At 37.5% G+C, this 20,215-nt stretch overlaps 2 protein-coding genes across 2 annotated transcripts in view; one reads left to right on the top strand and one right to left on the bottom strand.

Annotated features, from left to right (window-relative positions):
* Positions 1 to 20,215, bottom strand: part of plaat1l (phospholipase A and acyltransferase 1-like) — a 125,487-nt gene that overhangs the window by 60,572 nt on the left and 44,700 nt on the right. The window lies entirely within an intron of this gene.
* On the top strand, positions 373 to 11,414 carry xkr6a (XK, Kell blood group complex subunit-related family, member 6a). The gene is made up of 3 exons (XM_060879164.1): positions 373 to 961; positions 10,042 to 10,238; positions 10,400 to 11,414. Exons 1-3 carry the CDS (start codon positions 399 to 401, stop codon positions 11,365 to 11,367), a joined length of 1,728 nt encoding a protein of 575 aa, XP_060735147.1. The 5' UTR covers positions 373 to 398; the 3' UTR covers positions 11,368 to 11,414.

Here is a 20,215-nt window from a genome sequence, read left to right as displayed (position 1 = left end):
TTACTGTCTGTGCTGAGTTTTACATGTTCTCACTTTGTCCACCTGGGTTGCTGAATAAAGTGCCTACTGAAGATAAATCATATTTATATATATATATATATATATATATATATATATATATATATATATATATATATATATATATATATATATATATGGGGGGGGGGGCTAACATTCAATAATTGTGCCTGCAAAAATATTGTGATATCGTCACTGTACTTAAATGCAAAAAAGTACAAGCCCGAGCATTAGACACGCTTGTTCATAAATTCACAAGATTTGCAGATTAATGAAGTTCTCACGCTCGTGGGCTGAGGCTGCGGAGCACAGGTATTTGGGAAGTGACGTCACCAGCCCTGAAACGGAGGAAGGGGGGACGAAACGTTTCGGCTAGCAAGATGGCAGTGAAATCCGATGGCGTGGGGGTCGTTACCGGGTTCGCGCAGCTGGATGAGCAGGATGAAACGACGGCAAACGACGACGAGCTGGACAGCGCGGCCATCCACATCTGCCATTGCTGTAAGTCGTCGTCGTGTTACTGGGGCTGCCGGAGCGCGTGCCTGCGCTCCCTCACGAGGAAGGGGAACCGGAGAGGAGGAAGAGGAGCGGAGGAGCGCCTATGGCTGGACTGTCTGTGGATCGTGCTGGCCATGCTTGTGTTCTTTTGGGACGTTGGCACGGACGTTTTGTTGGCCGTGGATTACTATAGGAAGAGGGACTATGCGTGGTTCGGGCTCACGCTCTTCTTCGTGCTCGCTCCGTCCGTGCTCGTGCAGATCCTCAGCTTCAGGTGGTTCGTGCAGGACTACACGGGCGGAGGCCTCGGTCCGGTGCAGGGTCTCAGCCGAAGAGCCACCGCTGGACTGAGCGCAGGCAAGTACGGCAGACATGCATGCTGCCACATCTCCATCTGGACATGGCAAGTGCTGGTGCATCTTCTACAAATGGGCCAAGTGTGGAGGTAAGGCTGGGCTTTCGGACGCCAGTGCTATGATGTGCTGCCTTTTTTTTTCACTCTCCCTCATGCTCAAGCACACTCCCTTACACATGCAACCCTGTGATAGCTGTGATAACCCTGCTTCATCCTTACCATGGTATCATCCTTAAGTATACCACCAGAATAACGGTGGCGGGCAGAAGATATGCAATTATATACAAATGCAACAGTGTTGAACAATTTTAAAGTAGACTTCTTGAGAGTGCAGTGGATTATTAATCATACAAGTCATGGTGAGAAGTAGGAAGATCGTTTTGGTTGCCACTCTTACAGTTCCCTGAAAAATGCTGATGTGCTGGTGAATGTATTCCATGGTCTCAACCTTCACATCTGGGCTGCATGACATCATACCAGAGTGTACACTCGCTACATTCGTTTGATCCGACTGTTCCTGCAAGGATGTTTAAGTCTGTGAAGATTTTCAGTCATCCAGGTATAAATGATACAGACCGTCATTATTCATGCAATAGTCTTTATTCATGCCTAAACCACAATATATCCCTGACATTTTCAATACTGATAGAATGTTTTATTTAGATCTAATGGGTTGGTAGTTTACATTTGTTGATTTCAATAAAACAAAAACAAAATGTATGAATACGGATTATAATTGTTCATTATATGTGGCCACAGAAACAAAAAGCATTTGTTTCATTTTCCACATGAAAACTCAATGACTTAGTTACTGATTAGAGAAAAAAAAAGAGTTGAATTTAACTTGAAGCTACCTATTTCTAAACTAATATTTAGGGTAGATAATAAATAACCCAAGTAGATATAATGTATAATTTCAAATCTACATTTGCCTGGAAGGAAAGTTCATGAACTATTGCATTACCATTTGCATTGCATTACTAGTGCTTATGTGCTTTTTTAAGCAGCAGATTCTGCATTATAATCATTAAAAAAATAAATAAATCCATTTTTGCTTTTTCGAGTTTAAGAACCACCGAAACCACTGAACAACACAGCTGAAAGCTGGAAAATATGGTTTCTGATTATTAACATGCAATGGTAAAGAAGCTGACATAGTGTTGTATAAAACTTTAAATATTTATTCAACTTAGTATGATTTTTTGTGATTACACCATAAATGATCTTTTAGCCATTATTTATATATGTGGTAGTGGCAGCTTGAAAAGGCTCAGACTTCAGCACTTTCTGCATTATCAGGAGCTGAAAACATAATACAAAATAGTTACAAATAAATAAGCAGTTTTGCTTCTATCCACATCTTTTACTCTTGCACTGGAACCATGGTTTCCTGCTATAATATGGGAATATTTAGAATTTCAACTAGGATAATATCAGGGTTGGAGGCCAATCATTTAAATTTTTTAATAATAGAAAGGCAGCTTTGCTGATTAGAAGAGACAGATCTTTGAAGTAATCTGGAGAAGCTGGATGGCTAGGAATTGTAGGTTTGATGAATTTGAAACCGATTGAATCTCTTTGAATGAATTTGAATTTGATTGAAATTTGTGATTAATCAACAGATTTAATAAAAAAAATAAGCTAAATGGCGGTCTCGAAGAGATATGTTCAGAACTATTGTAATTATAATATTTAGGTTATTTTAATTTTAGGTTACAGTAGAAAATGTAAATAAATAGTAAAAAACGATTAGTTTTCAGTGCTTGTGCCAAGTTCAGGAGTGATATTCAAGTCTGGGTGTCAGGAAGCACAGCCCAGTGAAATATTTGAGTTATGAGTTACTTCTACAGAAATAATGAACTGACAGATTCTGTTGGATTGTTTCCCTAAGCTTGTCCAAACACATGGAACACAAAGCTGGCAGACTCATGCAAACGCTTGCTTCCCATCAGCACCATTTAAGCTCACTGGATATGCACATATGCTGCCCTTGGCAAAGCTAACTATAATGAGGCTTGATTGGAGTGGTAAGAGTGCAGTCTTGATGTAGAGTTTGGCTGGCATGAAAATCCCCTTTAAGCCTACTGAAAATAAAGCATTTTTCCTGTGGCCACAAGCCAGATTTGCAGTCTTCTTATTTCAGCCTAGGCTATTACTGATATAAGCAGATTCTAAAATGCAGAAGTGAATTGATAACAAAGTCCCAGTATATTAAGGAACCTGTTATCTTTTTTTTTATTATTACATAAAATGTGCTCTTGGGATGGAGGCTTGATTCCTGCCTCTGTGCCATGTGTGATAAGTTTGCATGTTCTCTCCAGGCTTCAGGGGTTTCCTCCCCAGTCCTAAGACATGCATTTCCTCCCCAGTCCTAAGACTGGCTCTGTGATAGTGGGTGATTGTTCCATACCACGCAGAGTGTCCCTCACCTAGTCCCCTGGGATAGATTACAGGCTCCCCATGACCCTGTATAGGATAAAGGGTACAGGTGAGTCGGTGAATGAATGGAAGTAATGAGAGTATCATCTTGACATGTCACAAATGATTGCTTACAGTATGTAAAGTTTCTTCAGTGCACCATAGACCAGCAGTTGGAGATTGGTCATACCCAGATGGTAGTCTTGGCACACTGGCCTGAATTCCCACTGTGTGTTTAGTGCTCTACTGCACCCCATTAATACCCTACACTTTTCCATTTCCAGTCAGCTATTGCGTGACAGCAGTTGGCTTTAACATGGAACTTACTCTTCTGCAATCAGTTATCCCAGTCTACAGTTTTCTCCATTTAGTTTCCCCTTGCACTAAATGCAGTGGTCTTTTGCCACCAAAAATTACACTGAACCGTCATCAGTATAATTGTAGAGTTTAAAATAGCCAAATATAGTCACCTTGAGATGATGCTTGATATAAGCAGTGATGCAGTGTTTCACACTTAAGCAAGCCATTAGATCCTCCTGAGTCCATGAACCTCTCCATATAAATCTAGGGCAGTGCAAAATATTGTGGAATAGCAGTGAAAACCCAGAGAAATATGTTGGACGAAACAACAAGATAAACAACTCAAGGACACATAGTGGTTCATATTTTTCAGGAAAAGAAGGTGCTGACTCCAGTCCTACCCTTTTCACTTTGAGGGTTGTGCTGTTGATGATTCAGTGCTACATCTTTCAGAAGGCAGTTCTAGAATCGATATTAATGGCTCTGTGTAATTATGCCAAATGCAAGAGGGCTTTCTGTCCTCCGGCGTCAGGCACATGCTGCTCCTGAGTACTCACCACAAACAAGCACTGGCTAAACAATTACACAGCTTTGAATCATTTTCCTGGCTAAGACACCTACCCAGTGTGAGATCTGTTTTTAATACTCTTGGGTTTAGAACATAATGTTCTCCATGCTGAAAGTTTTATACGACACAACAGAGGAGCTAGTAGTTTCTGTTACAGTCCAGTGAGAAGCAGCAGAGCAGAGAAATGAAGGAATATGATACATAATTAAAAATATAAATTAAAGGATTTCTAATAGGCTTTTTATTTTTTCAACTCCATGTGACCTTACTCTTAGTCTTTGAAATATGCTTACTGAATTACACAGAATGGATTTTTCAATCCGTCTGGATGTAATATTTCAAAATGATTTTTAATTACAACTGAGGCTTCAATGACTGTTGGCCTTTTTTTATTTGTGAAACGTTTTCATCTGCTTTTATCTTATTAATTTCATTCAGCATAATTTTTATACCATGATTTTGTCAGTTTGTTTTTATTTTTTGTATGTCTGCCTTCACCCCATTCTCATTTCATGATACCATTCTTTTCTGTTTGTTTTACTTTAGTTGCCCAGATGGACTGATGCTCCTTAAAGTGAAAGTTTACACTTATTCTCTCAGCAGAGGTTAAAGAGAAAAAATGGCTCATGGAGCTAGGTGCTTGTAAGTCTATCTCTCCATTTATTCACATTTGTTTGATCTTTTTCTGTGTCTTAGAGTTACATTTCCCAGTTATTCTATAACAGTAGCATAACTAAACACTTATTAATTTGGTCTGAAGTATAACCCTGATTTTCACTTGTCCCCAAGGTATGTTCTCTATCAAAATACATTTCAGCATTTTGTTTAAATCCACTGTCTGTGATGGAGGGTATTTTGCTGAGCCAGGCACTTCCTCTTCCTGTGTATTTGTTCAGTGAAGTCTATTGAAGAGGAGAGCCTGTTTGAACGCTCTCCCCAGGAAGCTCTTTGCAGAAAAACGCCAGAGGCTCTTGTGGGATTACACAGACGTGTGTGTCTTTCATCTGAGCTGTAACACAGAAACATCTACTGCAAAGTACATCAAAAGAGAATTTTATATAGAATTCTCCCATGTGGTGAATATTTTGGGGATTCTACCAGCCTAATTCCTTCTTTAATTTTCATTCTCAGAAGCAAATGCAGTTCTGATTAATTTCATGATCTTATTATGACACATTTTAAAGAGTTTCTAATTGTTAGCTGTGGATTAAAGGACCAGTATATTCTTTTATAACACCTAGATAAAATACAATGTCTGTTTTAAATGTTTTATTGTCACATTTACATGTTCATTTTATGTGAATAATGCTTAACAGGATATAACCCTGAAATCTAGGATTCTTGGAATGAACAGATGCATCATATTGTAAATCACATAACAATAGACTTTTACTAAGAAGTTCTGATACAAGACATTTCTGATGCAAACTTCTGCATGATTCTTGTTTGTGCTGAAGATTAGAAGGGGTCTTCATACATGCAGAGATGATTTGTAAACTAAACAAGATCACAAGAAAATACCCAGATACAGAACAGCCAAAATTTTCACCAAGCATGATTTTAGAACTTTTTACAGTTTAGTACTATCTAAAAACATATGAACTGCTGCATTAATGGTGTATTCAGAACATGTTTGATAGACTTAAAGACATTTTAATCAACTCATTAATCAGCCATACTTTTTAAAATAGAGAAATATGATTTCCACAAGTCATCTTTCTAAGTTATATCATAAAGCAAGAGGGACAAAGCCAACAAACCAGCAGTAACCGAGTGACTTTCCACAGCTTCAAAAACCTACAGAGTTTGCAAATCAAATATACTTTTTTTCACCCCATCTTCTGTCACTTCTTAATGGGTGATTTTACTTATTCTTTACCAGAATTCACTATCTCACATAATCCAGGTTCCCATCTTACAAATATGCAGTTGGTTCCAAGTCCACCATTAACAACACTGTCTTGCAAAATTTCATGTTGAATCTTCACAAAGCTGTGGTAACTTGTGCTCATAGCACTCCATTGCCAATGAACACCTGACATCAACTCAACAAATATTTATTAAGCTGTGTCTCGTGTGCTTCTAGGCCAAGGTTCCATGTATACTAGTGGTAAATCTGTGCCTAGGCAAATTAAAAGAGTAATTGGTTGATTCCTCTTCACTTTATGCCCGATTAGATTTACCTGAGCTGTTCAACTGCCCAGTTCACACATTGACACTGTTTACAGAAATAACAACCAAGTCTTTTAAAATATAATCAAAGAAATCAAGAGAGTAACTTATAATCTTCACCTGTCGTGTCGTTACCACATATCACGAGTCTCCCTGTTCAGTTTTCAAGCTTGCCAACTCTGTTTCACAGGGAAGGCTTCAGATAGTGGATCAGACACTGAAAGTACGCCAGCATATTTCATAGGGGCCATCCTTGATTACATTGTTGTCAGCAACACTTTGTTGCCTGTCTTGATAAGTGTTTTAAACATTGCCTTCTTCATATTTCCTAATTTTGTCTTGTCACTTGTTTGGTTTGCTATTTTGGTCTTAATCAAACTAGTAAACCTAACGTCTTGCATGTTCAAGTTTAAGTCGTATTTTAGCAAGGAAATTATTACCATTTTATGGTTTTAGATTTGAGACTTTCTTGGCATTTATGTCCAATTTTCCAAAAAAATCCTTATATTAATAATGGCTAAGTATGAATTTGTAAATTTTGAATCTTCACATGTGGAGTGTTCCAGTATGGCTGCAGGTACAGATGATGGATGATCATGTATTCTTTCTTAGAGTGTGTGCAAATGCGTGAGTTTGTGTGAGAAATCAAAACTCAAGCTCATTTTGTCAGGGCTAATTTGTCTACAGTCAGTCCTAAGCAGCATGACTCACTGAACATGCTGCCAAGCTTAATTGACACTCCTCATAAACTATCCTGCATGTATCTTTGCCAAGCTGTTAGACAGCATGGCAGTTTGGTGTGAGTGCAGAAGTGAACAGGACATTGTGTTCTTAAAAGAATTATGCACATGCTACTGATTTCTTATACCGTTTCCCTACTGCTAAAAACATGCTTTTTGTCTACTGCACAATGTTCTGCACTCACTGTTATCGAAAAATTATTTTATTAATATATCCCACAAATATGATTACAGTTCAGCATGTAAAAATATTTTTTAACTTTTAAATTTATAGGCATCTTATCTGATATAGATATAGATATACATACATATATATATATATATATATATATATATATATATATATATATATATATATATATATATATATATATATATATAGCACAGCAGCATTAGCTGAGTTCAGTATGAAGCATGACCAGAGCAAAGCATGCCATTTTATTACAAGTAATGGCCATATTTTCAATGGTGAGGAATTTAGAACCTGTAAACTAGCCTCCTGGTGGTCCAGTGGCAGAATCCTGTACTCCCAACTCTCAGTGCTGGTCCCAAGCCTGGATGAAATGGGAGGGTGACGTCATGTACCCATGGTTCTCTGACTAACTTAAGGAACGCCAGGGTGAGTTAATTCTGGAACTAGTCGATTTTTTCCTAGCTGAGCATTTATGCCATCGACTACATCATTCACATTAACCGGAGCAGAACCACAGTTGCATATGTAACCTACTATTGTACTTTCTTACATAAGGGTGGTTTGATTCCATTGCAGACTGCATATCAAAGTCATCACAATGGTTTCTTATGTACACTAGTATCTTCTTTTTTACTGGTTGGTAAATCCAGATACCTTTTTCTATAGGAAATCATGACCGATCAAAACATCGTTACTCCATGTTGAGGTTTGCAGTGATTGAACTGGGAGGCTGATCTTTATTAAGGGAGGCCACTCAAAGCTCACACTGAACCTAATGGTGAATAAGCATCACTTCAGTAATGATGTTTCTACAAGATGATAACCGGTCAGTTTGTAAAACTGCTGTACTTTATTTTGATCTGGGTGCGTAACCAGTTTACCACTGACAGTCTATTTATAAATGTTCAGCTTCTTCAGGTGAAACTTTGATTTGGTCAGTATTTGTACATAGTTGAACCTTTCTTGTGTTCTGGTCTTCTGTTATCTTACTATTGTGTTTCATGCTGTGTACTGCATCTCATTTCATCCACTGATAGCTCTCTGTCCCATATTCTTCATATTGTTTATGTTTTAATTAAGAGGTAGAGAGGTGGATCATCCATTTCCTCCTGGACCTGTCGGTCTGCACAGGAACTGGTGGCAAGTTATGCAAAGTGGTCTGTCTCTACATGTGAAGCAGGTGTCCAAGTCTCCACTGACTCTGCTTTCCAACACAGTAATTACCTCATATTCATAAAGGAGCTCACCTTCTTTTCCTAGCTCTTTTCCCAGCTACATTGGTTGGTTGCTTTGTGCCCTTCTGCATTTCTGCAGCATGTATGACAGTTGGCAGTCTTTTGTAGACTGAGGCGTATCAGGTGAAAGCAAACAGTCAGATATGAAGATCACAAGACAAACAGTGACCAGGTCTATAAACATACAGAGGTTAACACTGTTCATTCATTCATCCTTACTAACCCCCTGGTCAGGGTTTATTTTTTGGCAAATTGATAAAGACATTGTGGACAAGCACATCCACACTGGGCTCAAATCTGAATAGTGATATAGACTGAATAGAGTGACAGGTGGCTGAAGGTGAATGAATGAATTAAATATGCTAATTAAATGTTGCTAAATGAATGAAGTGTTCTTGTATGAATTACTGTGCATTCTCAGCAGAGAGCCAAAAGAAGCAATACAGCTCTCCCAGTAGGTAGCTCATATTGACAAATCACCAATAAAGTTCAGCATACTCCGCTTGATGGTGGAGATTTAACAGAAACGTTTTATGCTATGTATTGCAAGGATTTGTGGGTGCTTCTTTTTATCATGAATCTGTTGCTTCCTTTCCTCAGCAAGACAAAAAAGAGGATGTAGGACAAATGTGAAGTAATGAAGTAGCCTTTTTATAGGCTACACACATGCGGTCACGGTCACAGTCATGAGGTGACGTCTTTGCTATTAGTACCCGTCTTGGAAACGAGCACAGAAGAAAAATCCACTAAATTTTGTAGGCGTAAAATTGCCCTGACACCCCAGAGCATAAAGTATAATTCATAAAAGTTTCTGAAGGTAGGAAAGATGACTTAAATACTGGGGTAAATACTGTGAGAAAAGAGAAACATAGTGAGAAAATTAGGCTTATGGTAGGCCATTCTCTTTATCTCACTCGCTTTGTTTTTCTCTTCCTTCAGTAGAAAGAAGTGACAAGATACATTTGAGATTGACCTTACAAACCTGAAGGACTACAGGTGAACTTTAGTGGTATGGTGGAAAACCCCAAATAACATAATCATTGTCTACTATATATTATGCAATAACTACAGTGAAACAAATGGGTAGCTGCAGTAGTGAGGAAAGTGAGTCTGCTTTTACGACTTTAAGGGATTAATACATTTCCAAGGACTCCATATATAAACAACCTCTCTTTACAACAATGAGCATAAAGCATGAAATAAATAGACTGTTAGAAACTGAAAATATGGTTAAGGCTTATATGTGTCTATCTGTACTTAAGAGTCACATTACAATTGTGTTCATATCCTTTAAGCAAGTGTCTCTCACCTTGTGCTAGGAATGTTATTCAGTGGATCGTTACTATTTAATTGTACTTGCAGTTGTGAAGCATTAAACAGTATAATAAGATTCAATTAGCTCCTGAATTCCATTGATGTCTTTCCCTGGAATGAAGATCTATCTCTGCAATGCCACACAGTGCCCTTGGGTTGCTATTCACACTCTGCTTGTGGTACTTTTTTCTATAGCGCATATTTTATCAGTGTTCACTTTTCCCCCACAGATATATTCGGACTATGTATCTGGGCATCCAGAGCCGGCGTCAGACCAGACACAGACGGAGATTCTATTGGGCCATGATGTATGAGTATGCTGATGTCAACATGCTTCGGCTGCTCGAGACGTTCTTAGAGAGTGCTCCCCAACTGGTGCTACAACTTTGCATTATGATCCAGAAGAACCGGGCTGAGACTTTGCAGTGTAAGGAATCTACCTCTTTACCTCCACCGAGTCTTACTTATTTCTACTGTCAGTAAGTTTAGAAAAAGTCTGGGTTTCCTAGACACACAATATGTTCAGAGAGCAGTAGCAATGATAGATTGCTACCAGAATTAAATATATTTCTGTTACATTTCCTTCAGGTGTCTCTTTATTAGGCTCGCTGATGTCTCTGTCCTGGGTGTTAGCTTCCTACCATAAGCTCCTGAGGGACTCCAGAGATGACAAGAAGAGCATGAGCTATCGAGGGGCACTGGTTCACATCTTCTGGAGGCTCTTCACCATTTCTTCACGGGTGCTCTCCTTTGCTCTCTTTGCATCCATCTTCCACATCTACTTTGGCATTTTCGTGGTGATGCATTGGTGTGCCATGGCCTTCTGGATTGTGCATGGAGGCACTGATTTCTGCATGTCCAAGTGGGAAGAGGTGCTATTCAACATGGTAGTTGGCATTGTCTACATATTCTGCTGGTTTAATGTGAAGGAAGGCCAGACACGCTACCGGATGATGATCTACTACTTTGTGGTGCTTGCCGAGAACACGGTGCTCACTTGTCTGTGGTACGCCTACAGAGACCCAACCACCACAGACTCTTATGCAGTGCCAGTCCTGTGTGGCGTTTATCTAAGTTTTGCCTCAGGAGTGGTCTTCATGGGCATCTACTATGGGGTCCTTCACCCCATGGGCCCTAGAATGAGGGTGCTAGCCAGCTCCTGCTGTGCCGATCTACTCTGGGGCCTTCCTTTACCCCCCGAGGCCGAACCAATGGCACCAACCCCGGGTCATTATGCTGCACAGACAACCCCAAGCCGGGCATCTACAACAGTTTATGGGCAGCAAGATGACTCCACAGCAGACACCTGTCTACCAGTGTTTCAGGTGCGCTCCCCTGAACCCGCCACGCCATCGGGCCGCCATCGACCAGAGGGGCCTCTCATCAAGATCGACATGCCCCGCAAACGTTACCCAGCCTGGGATGCTCACTTTGTGGACCGGCGCCTGAGAAGGACCATTAATATCCTGCAGTTTATCAGCCCCTCGGCTGTAGGGATCAGGTACAGGGACGGGCCACTTCTCTATGAGCTCCTTCAGTACGAGTCCTCTCTGTGACCATATCCTCACTCCTCCACACTTTTTATTTCACTTGTTCTGTTCTATTAATTGGTCATCATTATGTTTTTCTCTTTTTTTACATTTTAATTTAAACAAAAGGTTTAAAAGTTTTTTGATGAAAAAAAAAAAATTTTTGTAATGATTTATTATGAATGAATACTTAAAATGTGAAAAAGAAGACCTGATCTTAGTCAGTGTAAATGATTTTCTTATGCAAACTGTGAGTGTATATTTATTTGTACATATGCATTTTCTTTTTGATATAGTCTGTTGAATAATGTCAACTTCCTTTAAGAGGATGTATATCTTCTGTCAGTGTGTTTACAGCTAGCTAAAACCATCACATTAGAAAAGTGGAGGTAGATTGACCTTGTTGAAGCTACTTATCTATTCCATTCCATTCCAGTTCTGTGTATCTTTAGTTAGTCTTCCTGTTGGTTTGTCATTGTATATAGTGTTTCAGTGTTCTGTAGGGTTTCAGACTTTGCTTTGCACTTACACTGACCCCTGCAGGCAAAAGCTTCAAATTGACAGATTATATAGTGGCATTCATTGACTGATTGCCTTAAAGATACCTTAATAAGAAGTCCTATTTTCAGAAATGTACTTCATGAGGTACCTCATTGACTCATGATAGCACATTTTCTCTAAAAGCTCATGAAGTATGTTTTGCACCACATGTTTAATGTCCGTATTATCAGGCACAAAGAGTGTAGAGTTTGTTGAGTACATAGGAAAATGGACAGCTTTTAACTTAAGAACAGCTCTCCAGAGTTCTTTTCATAGCAGTGTTGCCAGGTCCACTGTTTTACTGATGAATTCAGCTACTCTGGAGTGTATTATCAGTGAATTTGTGAATTGGTCTCATAGCTATTATAATAATATAATAATATCTGTAATTATATGAGATCATTTTGGCAAACTGTTGCACTACTGCTTTGTACAAAGTGAAAGCTGTGTGTAGGTTTAAAAATGGAATAATGGGAATTTGAGGTGGTTTTGTAAGACCAACCTGGCATCCCTGCTTCAAAGTATTGTGCTCTTGCCTTCTCAGCTGTCCGGTTATCTTGCTGCAATATTGTGGGAATGGTCAGGTAGTTTTCCTCCATTCTTCCTATCCCCACACACAGTATTTCTTTGTTGGTGCTCATTCTCATGGTTTCTAGTCCAGTTCCCTATTTGGGCATGAAACCAAGTAATAAAGTCAAAAGGTGCAAATGCTTGTCATCTGATTCCATATGGAATCATTTGCATACACGTATTTTTTTTTTCCTCCGGTGTTGGATTTCTTTTTTTTTTTTTTTAATTTTTAAGTTTGTTCAAAAAAACTTAACTCATGGAACTAAATACTTATCTTTGCCTGAATATACCTGATTTTTTCTCACAAACTTAAGAAACCATTGCAATGTTTCTTTCCTGGAGATAAGCATGCCTTCCTAAGTCACATCCTTTGCTATAACCTAACCACCTGTCAGCAACCTTCTTATTCTGGACAGGTGCTTGCAACGAATAGTTTTTCTACTGAACCTAAGCAAACAGCATATTGTTGGGTATGGTGCTACATTCTTACACAGATCATATGTTTTTGTGGAAATGTTAGGGCTCAGCATGCTCGGTAAGACTGCTGAACACCTACTGACAGCTGTTTGTGTTAAACTTGGGCACGTACATGAACTTTTGTCCAAAAAAAATTCATCCAGGTCATTTAAATTTCTAATTGTAGTTAAGTCAATGAAGCTCGAAGTAACAAACTCATGAGAAGTTAAACATCTTCTAGATAAGTCAAGATGCCTTAGTTTAAATGGCAAAGTTAGGCAATCAGTTGTTTTATCTCAGTATTACACTATTCTCCTTACCAGTTTATTCTGTATATTTTAAATATGTGTCACTTACATCATGAACGTCAACACATTTCAGGTTTGGTACACTGAGTATATTGCTGTGGCTCCTTTTGTGCCTGCTGTGATCCTAAATCCCAGATGCCATGCAGGTGCATCCATCAAGGTGAAGGGTTCTTGCCAGGGCTGGAAAGGAGCTTGAGGGACAGCTTATTAGGGTTGACATTACAAATTTGCTTGAGGTAAACGATTTCTTACAGTTTGTGATATGTGCGGATATGACGTTGTAATTTGAGCTCTTGTATACTGTCTCTTTTAACACGCTCCTTCCCTGGTTGCTGCTAGCCCTTCCCTTTATATCAATGTGTGGCTCAGGTATATTCTGGTGCAGATATTCTACAAATATGAACAAATGATTATTACAAATGTGCTTTTTGGCTTGTTTTCTTTCAGATGTTGTACTTTAAGTGAATATATTCACAACATAGTACCTCTGCATATAGAGTAACTACTGAAACTTGGTTCTTGTTTCAGGTCACTTCAATTTTAAAATTCTGGTTTTGTTGTTTGCTGGAAGTTTCAACTTGTATTTTGTTTTTGCCAAAACGTTCTCCGGGTGCAAATAGTTGCTAAGTATGTCCCATGGGGAATTGCCATCCTTCAGGTCCTAAAACACTGTGATTACTTTGTATCTTCATAAGCAGCATCATTTGAATTGCTTTAGCATTTTAAATCAGTGTTAAGCTGAGATTTCTGTGCAGTAATATGCTGTATCCTCAGAACCCCCATGTTCTGAAGACACACGTTTTCTTTTTTCTTGGCAAAATACCCATTATTTGGAGTAATTTTTTTATAATGTCATTTCTCCTGTTCTTCTGTTCATATTTCTCTCAAGCTGCAGTCTCTGTAGAGAATGGCTGACAATGCAGAAAATGTGTTGAAACTGATTGAATACTCATCATACACCCCAGTGTGCAGCTCAGACGCTTCAATATACCCACAAGAGCAGATGCTGGGCCTCACTAACAATCCCTTCCCAAAAACAATGCGTTTCTGTCATGATGATCCCTTTTTATTTTAACCTGTGGTGCTTTTATATCGCTGGTGCTTAATGCTGCCAAGACAAACTTTTCAGCAAACAACAATGCCAATGTGCACATTTTTTTTTTCAAAATTAGTTTGTTTTCCATGTGCAGAAGCCGAATATGACACTTGTATTCAGCACGGCATTGCAGCAGAGAGTAAAGTAAACATTCCAGTCTCATTGTAAGTTACAGAAGTGGGAGATTCAATGGTGCAGCTGCACAGGAAAACTAGATCCTGTGCATAGCCCAATAACTGTTCTTAAAGTGTTACAGATACAGCAATACTAGATATTTACAACTATTTATTTGGAAGACACTTTCATCGAAAGCGACTTCTAGCTGATGCAGGATCTCTGGCAGTCCTGGAATTTAAAACACAACTTTCCTGTAACTACGCACAACCTAACTATGTGGCATTGCAAGTTTTTACTTGAATTGTTCAAAAAACCTGTTAGGAGCACATTACAGACATGCGTTGATGTTGAAGCTTGACGGTGCTGTCCAGTATTGCTGTACTCAGTGGACTTTTGTGAACATTATCATCAAGGTGCTAAAGCTGAACCGCCTTTGTATATTATGTATATGAAGACGTAAATAGATTTTCTTATAAAGCCTTACTGTATAATATTTGTAACAATTTGTTCATTTAAAAATAATTCTGAACAAAAATAACTTGTACACTATAAAATACAGAAATCTAAAGTTTTTTTTTTTTTTTTTTTTTTACTTTAGGTGTACATTGTGTTCCTTCTCTAAATGCCATTGTGAGTGAACATGCTTATGTACACAATGCTAATGCTACAGTGTAGCTATACGCGTGTTGGTATGCTTTTCTGTTTAGATTTCAATAACTTGATGTATTGTATGCATGGTTTTCTCCATTCTTTATGTTTCTACAAGTTGCACAGGTATAATTCAGAATTTTATTATTATAGTCTGCATGGCCCCTTATAATAGAATGAATCAGACCTTTGTGTGAGGGCATATTGGCATACCGTGTAATTGAGAAACTTCAAGTTCAGAAAAACTAGATTAGCAGAATTTAAAATGAATTTGAATTATTAATCATAACACAGTATGTAATTCTGTAAAAGCCTGGAGTCTTTAACTTCTGCATTTGATAGCCACTGTTGCTCTATTAGAGCAGGGAATGGGTTTTACAAGAGCATGAAAAATATCCGTCAAAAGAATAAATGTTCCTTACTTTTCAAAATATGCAACCTGTAAATTGTACACATACATAGGCCATATGTATTTTGCTACACTTATGTTTGGCCTTTTGTTTAGATTTAACTTTTTTTTTGTAAAGCACATGGATTAACGACTGTGTACGATATTCTGCTAGCACTGTTCTGACAGCGGAAAAAATGGTATCAGTTCAGTTATAGACGCTCACTGAGCACTTTGTTAGGAACACCTGTACACCTACTTATTCATGAAATGATCTAATCTCAATTCTGCTAAAGCACACAGAAATGAACACCAACACCAGGGATCCACAGTCCCAACCTGCCGTGTGTCAACGGTCCAGGCTGGTGGAGGTGGTGTATTAATGTGGAGGATGTTTGCTTAGTACACTTTGGGCAACTGATACTAATCTATAATCACTTGAAAGCCACAGCCAAGTGTAGTCCTAATGAAGTGCTCAGTCAAACAAAAGAAAAAATTATGCCAGAACATATCCACTTTTAAGTGTAAAAAAAATCAACATGTACAATGTCACTAAAACAAAACACATTTAAGAAAACAAAAGAAAAAACGTAATAATCTAATTTGCATTAGACATCCTTTTAGAATTGGGTATGTGGATGTCCTCAAAATCCGCATCAAACTCATGTGAAATAATAATTAGTGCACGGCTGCGTTCAACTGAAGCGACTGATTAAAAAAATAAATAAATAAAAAATTTTTAAAAAAGCACAAATCCAGATAAAAAATGGCTTCAGCAGAAAGAAAAATGTTTTGGAGTGGCCCAGCCCGAGCCCAGTTGCTTTAACTGCACATTTACGCAATTAAGATATTTAGCTTTTTTCTCTATGAGTTCTCTAGTTTTTTTACTGCCATTGTACGAGTTTTTACATTACAATTTTACATTAATGATGGAAATGTTCTCATATGATTTATCTTTAACCTACTGTTTTAACAGGGCTGTTTAAAACATTTATATATTATATATTTATACACTTTTATTTGTATTTCTGTGTTTCTCTTTTGCAAATTTAGATACTTTTACCATAAGTGATTCTTTAGCTTGCCATTTTTTTGTTTGTTTTTTTGTTGTTGTTGTTTTTAGGCATCAGTGTTCAGTTTTCTGTATGTCAGAACGTTATACAATGCTTTGACTCCAACATTTACTTTGTCATTCAGTAAAAATGGTCAGGTTTGTTATTAAGAATGTCGGCTTAACCAAAGTTGTTTTGGAACTGTTCTCTAAAACGTTTGTATATCATACTTAATTAACAGCACAATATTTAAAAATGTTGCCCTTGTACCAGGTTTTTTGATTGGTCTGCGTTGCATAAGGGGACATCACCTTGTTGGTTGTAATTGAGTTTTTAATCAAAGCACAAGAGCATAGTCTTTGGTATCCAAACACTGCAATACAATCACATTCTCTATTCTGGTTTTGACACCAGTCACTTTGGAAAGGAATGTCCGCTTTCCTTCATATTTTCCCCATGTAGGTAGTTAATTCTGTACAAAATGTATAAAGTATGATGTACACAAAATGTATATTTACTGTACTCCAAAAGTTCTCAGTATATATTTTACCAGTGGTGGAGTAAATCAGTACTTTTGATACATTCAATAGCTTATATTTATGATATACTGTGAAGCAGAATAATATTTATGTAGGGTTTGTACACTTGTAAGCTGATGACATCACAATCCTGATGTCATTACGGCACAGCATCTTATATTGTTGAACAAAACACAATGATTGTGTTATAGCTATCAGATGGATAATGCTATCAGATGGAACCTGGATCGACTTATAGCTGTCAGGTGATTAGGTAATCAGTGATGGGGCACAGACTTCTATTTTTCTTTTTTCTTTTCTTTTTTTTTTTTTTTTTTTGCTTCAAACTGAACTGGTTTTAATGCTCAGTGATATAAAATAATGATCTACAAACAATAACAGGCCAAGTCATGGTCTAAGGGCTGTCGCATAGCAAGAGTACATGTTTAAGTATATTTTTTTAAAGCTATCAAAGGGTACAGTTTTCAGAAATAAGTACATTTGCTCTTGTGGAGCAACACCACCTATTAGTGACAGAACAAGGTGATTGCCCCTTGCTTTCATAGCACTTCTAATTCTGAAATGTCTTTATTGATTTGTCTGTTTGTTGTCATGACCTTAAGGATTGTTACAAGCATACATAATGTTATAATTCTGTTTTGATGGTTTTGTGGCAGGTTCAGAATAGCTGCAGGTCTGTAGTGAATATTTTAAGACGTCTTTATTTTTCCATAGTTTGCACTCAAAGGAAATACGTTTGGCAGAATGTAACTTCAGAATAATAATGATTGTCTTCCTCAAGGCAAAGTTTAATACATTTGACAACAGCCGATCTAATATTGAGATGCTATATTAATTAAAGGTTTTTATGATTTCTCTGGTTTTAAGGTTCAGGCCAAATAATTATCACATATTTTTCTGGTTATATTTTCATTCTTGTAACATGTTTTAAAAACACTAATTGTAAAATTCTAGTTCTAAAATTAGAACATTTAAATCTTTTATTATAGATAATAGATACTTTTTTAACCCCCCCAAAAAACAAAAAAAAACAAAAAAAAAAACAACAGAAGCATCATTTAAGGTGAATTATATAGGCTACATATTATATTCTGCAGTTCTGTTTTTAAAACCCATCATTCAAAGTATACAGATCAGTCATAACATTAAAACCACTGACAATTGAAGGGAATAACATTAATCATCTTGTTACAAAGGCAGCTGTCATTTGGGTGGGGTATATTAGGCAGGAAGGGAGCAGTCAGTTCTAGAAGTTTTAGAAGCAGGAATATAGGCAAGCATAAGCATCTGAGGAACTTGAAATGATCAAAGAAGGAAAACCGGTGAGCCGGTAATGATGTCATGGGCGCACAAGGTGCATTGACGTGCATAGAGAGCTAAGGCTAGCCTGTCGTTTCCGATCCCATAGAAGAGCTACTGTAGCAAAAAATTTGTGAAAAGGTTAATGCTGTTTCTAAAGGAAAGGTGTCAGAATACACAGTGCATTGCAGCTTGCTGTGTAGCTGCAGCTCAGTCATGACATGACTGCCCATGCTGACCCCTGTCATGTGGATATGACATGTATCATCTACCTAAACATTGTTGCAGACCAGAAAAACCCCTTCATGCCAACATTATACCCTAATGGTATTGGCCTCTTTCCTCAGACCTTGGGATAATGTGCCCTGACACGCTGTTTAGAAAAGGCTTGAGGATCATGACAAAGACATCAAAGTGTTCCAACAGTTTTAGGCCTCCGAATGAACCTGCATCTGTGAGATGTGCTGAACAAACCAATCTGATCCCAGAAGGCATCACCTCACAATTTAAGGACTAAAAGGATCTGCTGCTAACATCTTGATGTCAGATACCACAGTAGTAGTAGGCACTAGTAGGCAGATTCTTCTAATGTTATGGCTGATCTATGTATATTGTAAAGTAAGTAATAGTTTCTTAACAACATTGTAACAGCATTGTTATTTTAAATAAAAGACTTTAGGGCCAGCTAAATGTGGCTGACCTGAATCTCATGACCAATTCTGATCCTCAGATTTTCTTTTAGAGAGAAATATGGTGAAGTGAAAATATTTTACTAGTTTTCTCTGAAATCTGAACAGTGTTACGTACGAGCAGTGTTTGTTAATTTGTTTCTTAATTTGTTTGTTTGTTTGTTACTGTGACAGTGAATTTTTTAAATCTGTACAATCTTTTTTAAACTTGAGCGCGTTTTGTGTCTAATTTCTATTTAACTATATGAAAGTTTATATTTCAAGTATTTTTTTTGTTGTATTGACTTTTCAATTAATGGTTTAAAACCGAGGTATAAATGTATAAATAATAATGTAATGGAGGGTATGATGTGCTGTAAAACATTAAAAAAAAATTGTATTAGCAATCTGATGAACTTAGTTCGGATGTATGTTGGTTAATAATTGTATGTTTTGGTAGTTTTTGACATCTGCTTAGAAATGAAAATTGAGAAATGTCTGTAATTTTGCATGGGTATATAGTGTGTTTGGCACACTGAAAAAAATACTAAGGGTTGAGATTCAGGGGTTTTGTTGAAGTCTGTTGTTTAGTTTTTGTTTTTCTTGGTATGTGTTTGTTCTGTGTGACTATGTCATTAGGCTGTTATGGTCCTTTGCTACCATTAACTGTGAGGCTCTTGTTCTGATTCCTCAAGGCAAGACGTATGTTGCATGAACGTAGTCGTCTAATGTTGTGAGGCGTCTTTGAAGATCTCACCAGCACAAACTCAAATTACCGATTTGTATTCTGAATCTAAAGGCTATATTCTATACGTCAGGAGATTAGTAGTTGACCGTTTTCTGAGGGTGAACGTTGTATGGTATTTCTATATTTTTACTTTTTTCAATGGTACTTCTTTGTTTTTGTTTGTCTGTTTTGCACAGTTTCTCATATGTAACCTTCCACTGTATAGAAACCAACTACCTGCATAGATGTTTTTTCATGTTACTTGTTAGAATTATATACAGTGATTGATTGTGAGTCAAAACTTTAGTTTTATGGATTGAATCATTGTATGTAGTCATCAATACAATGGATTGTGTCCCCTTTAATCCCATAATGCCAGAGCCTTTCAAATTGTTCTAAACTATGATAATGAGGACATTACTTCATGCATACAGTAATAATTACTGTACATATATATTTTTTTAATT

Source organism: Tachysurus vachellii, chromosome 10, assembly GCF_030014155.1.
Source record: "Tachysurus vachellii isolate PV-2020 chromosome 10, HZAU_Pvac_v1, whole genome shotgun sequence".
NCBI classification, from domain to species: domain Eukaryota; kingdom Metazoa; phylum Chordata; class Actinopteri; order Siluriformes; family Bagridae; genus Tachysurus; species Tachysurus vachellii.
Note: the sequence above shows the minus strand (reverse complement) of the source record. Positions and strands in the feature narration are given on the sequence as shown.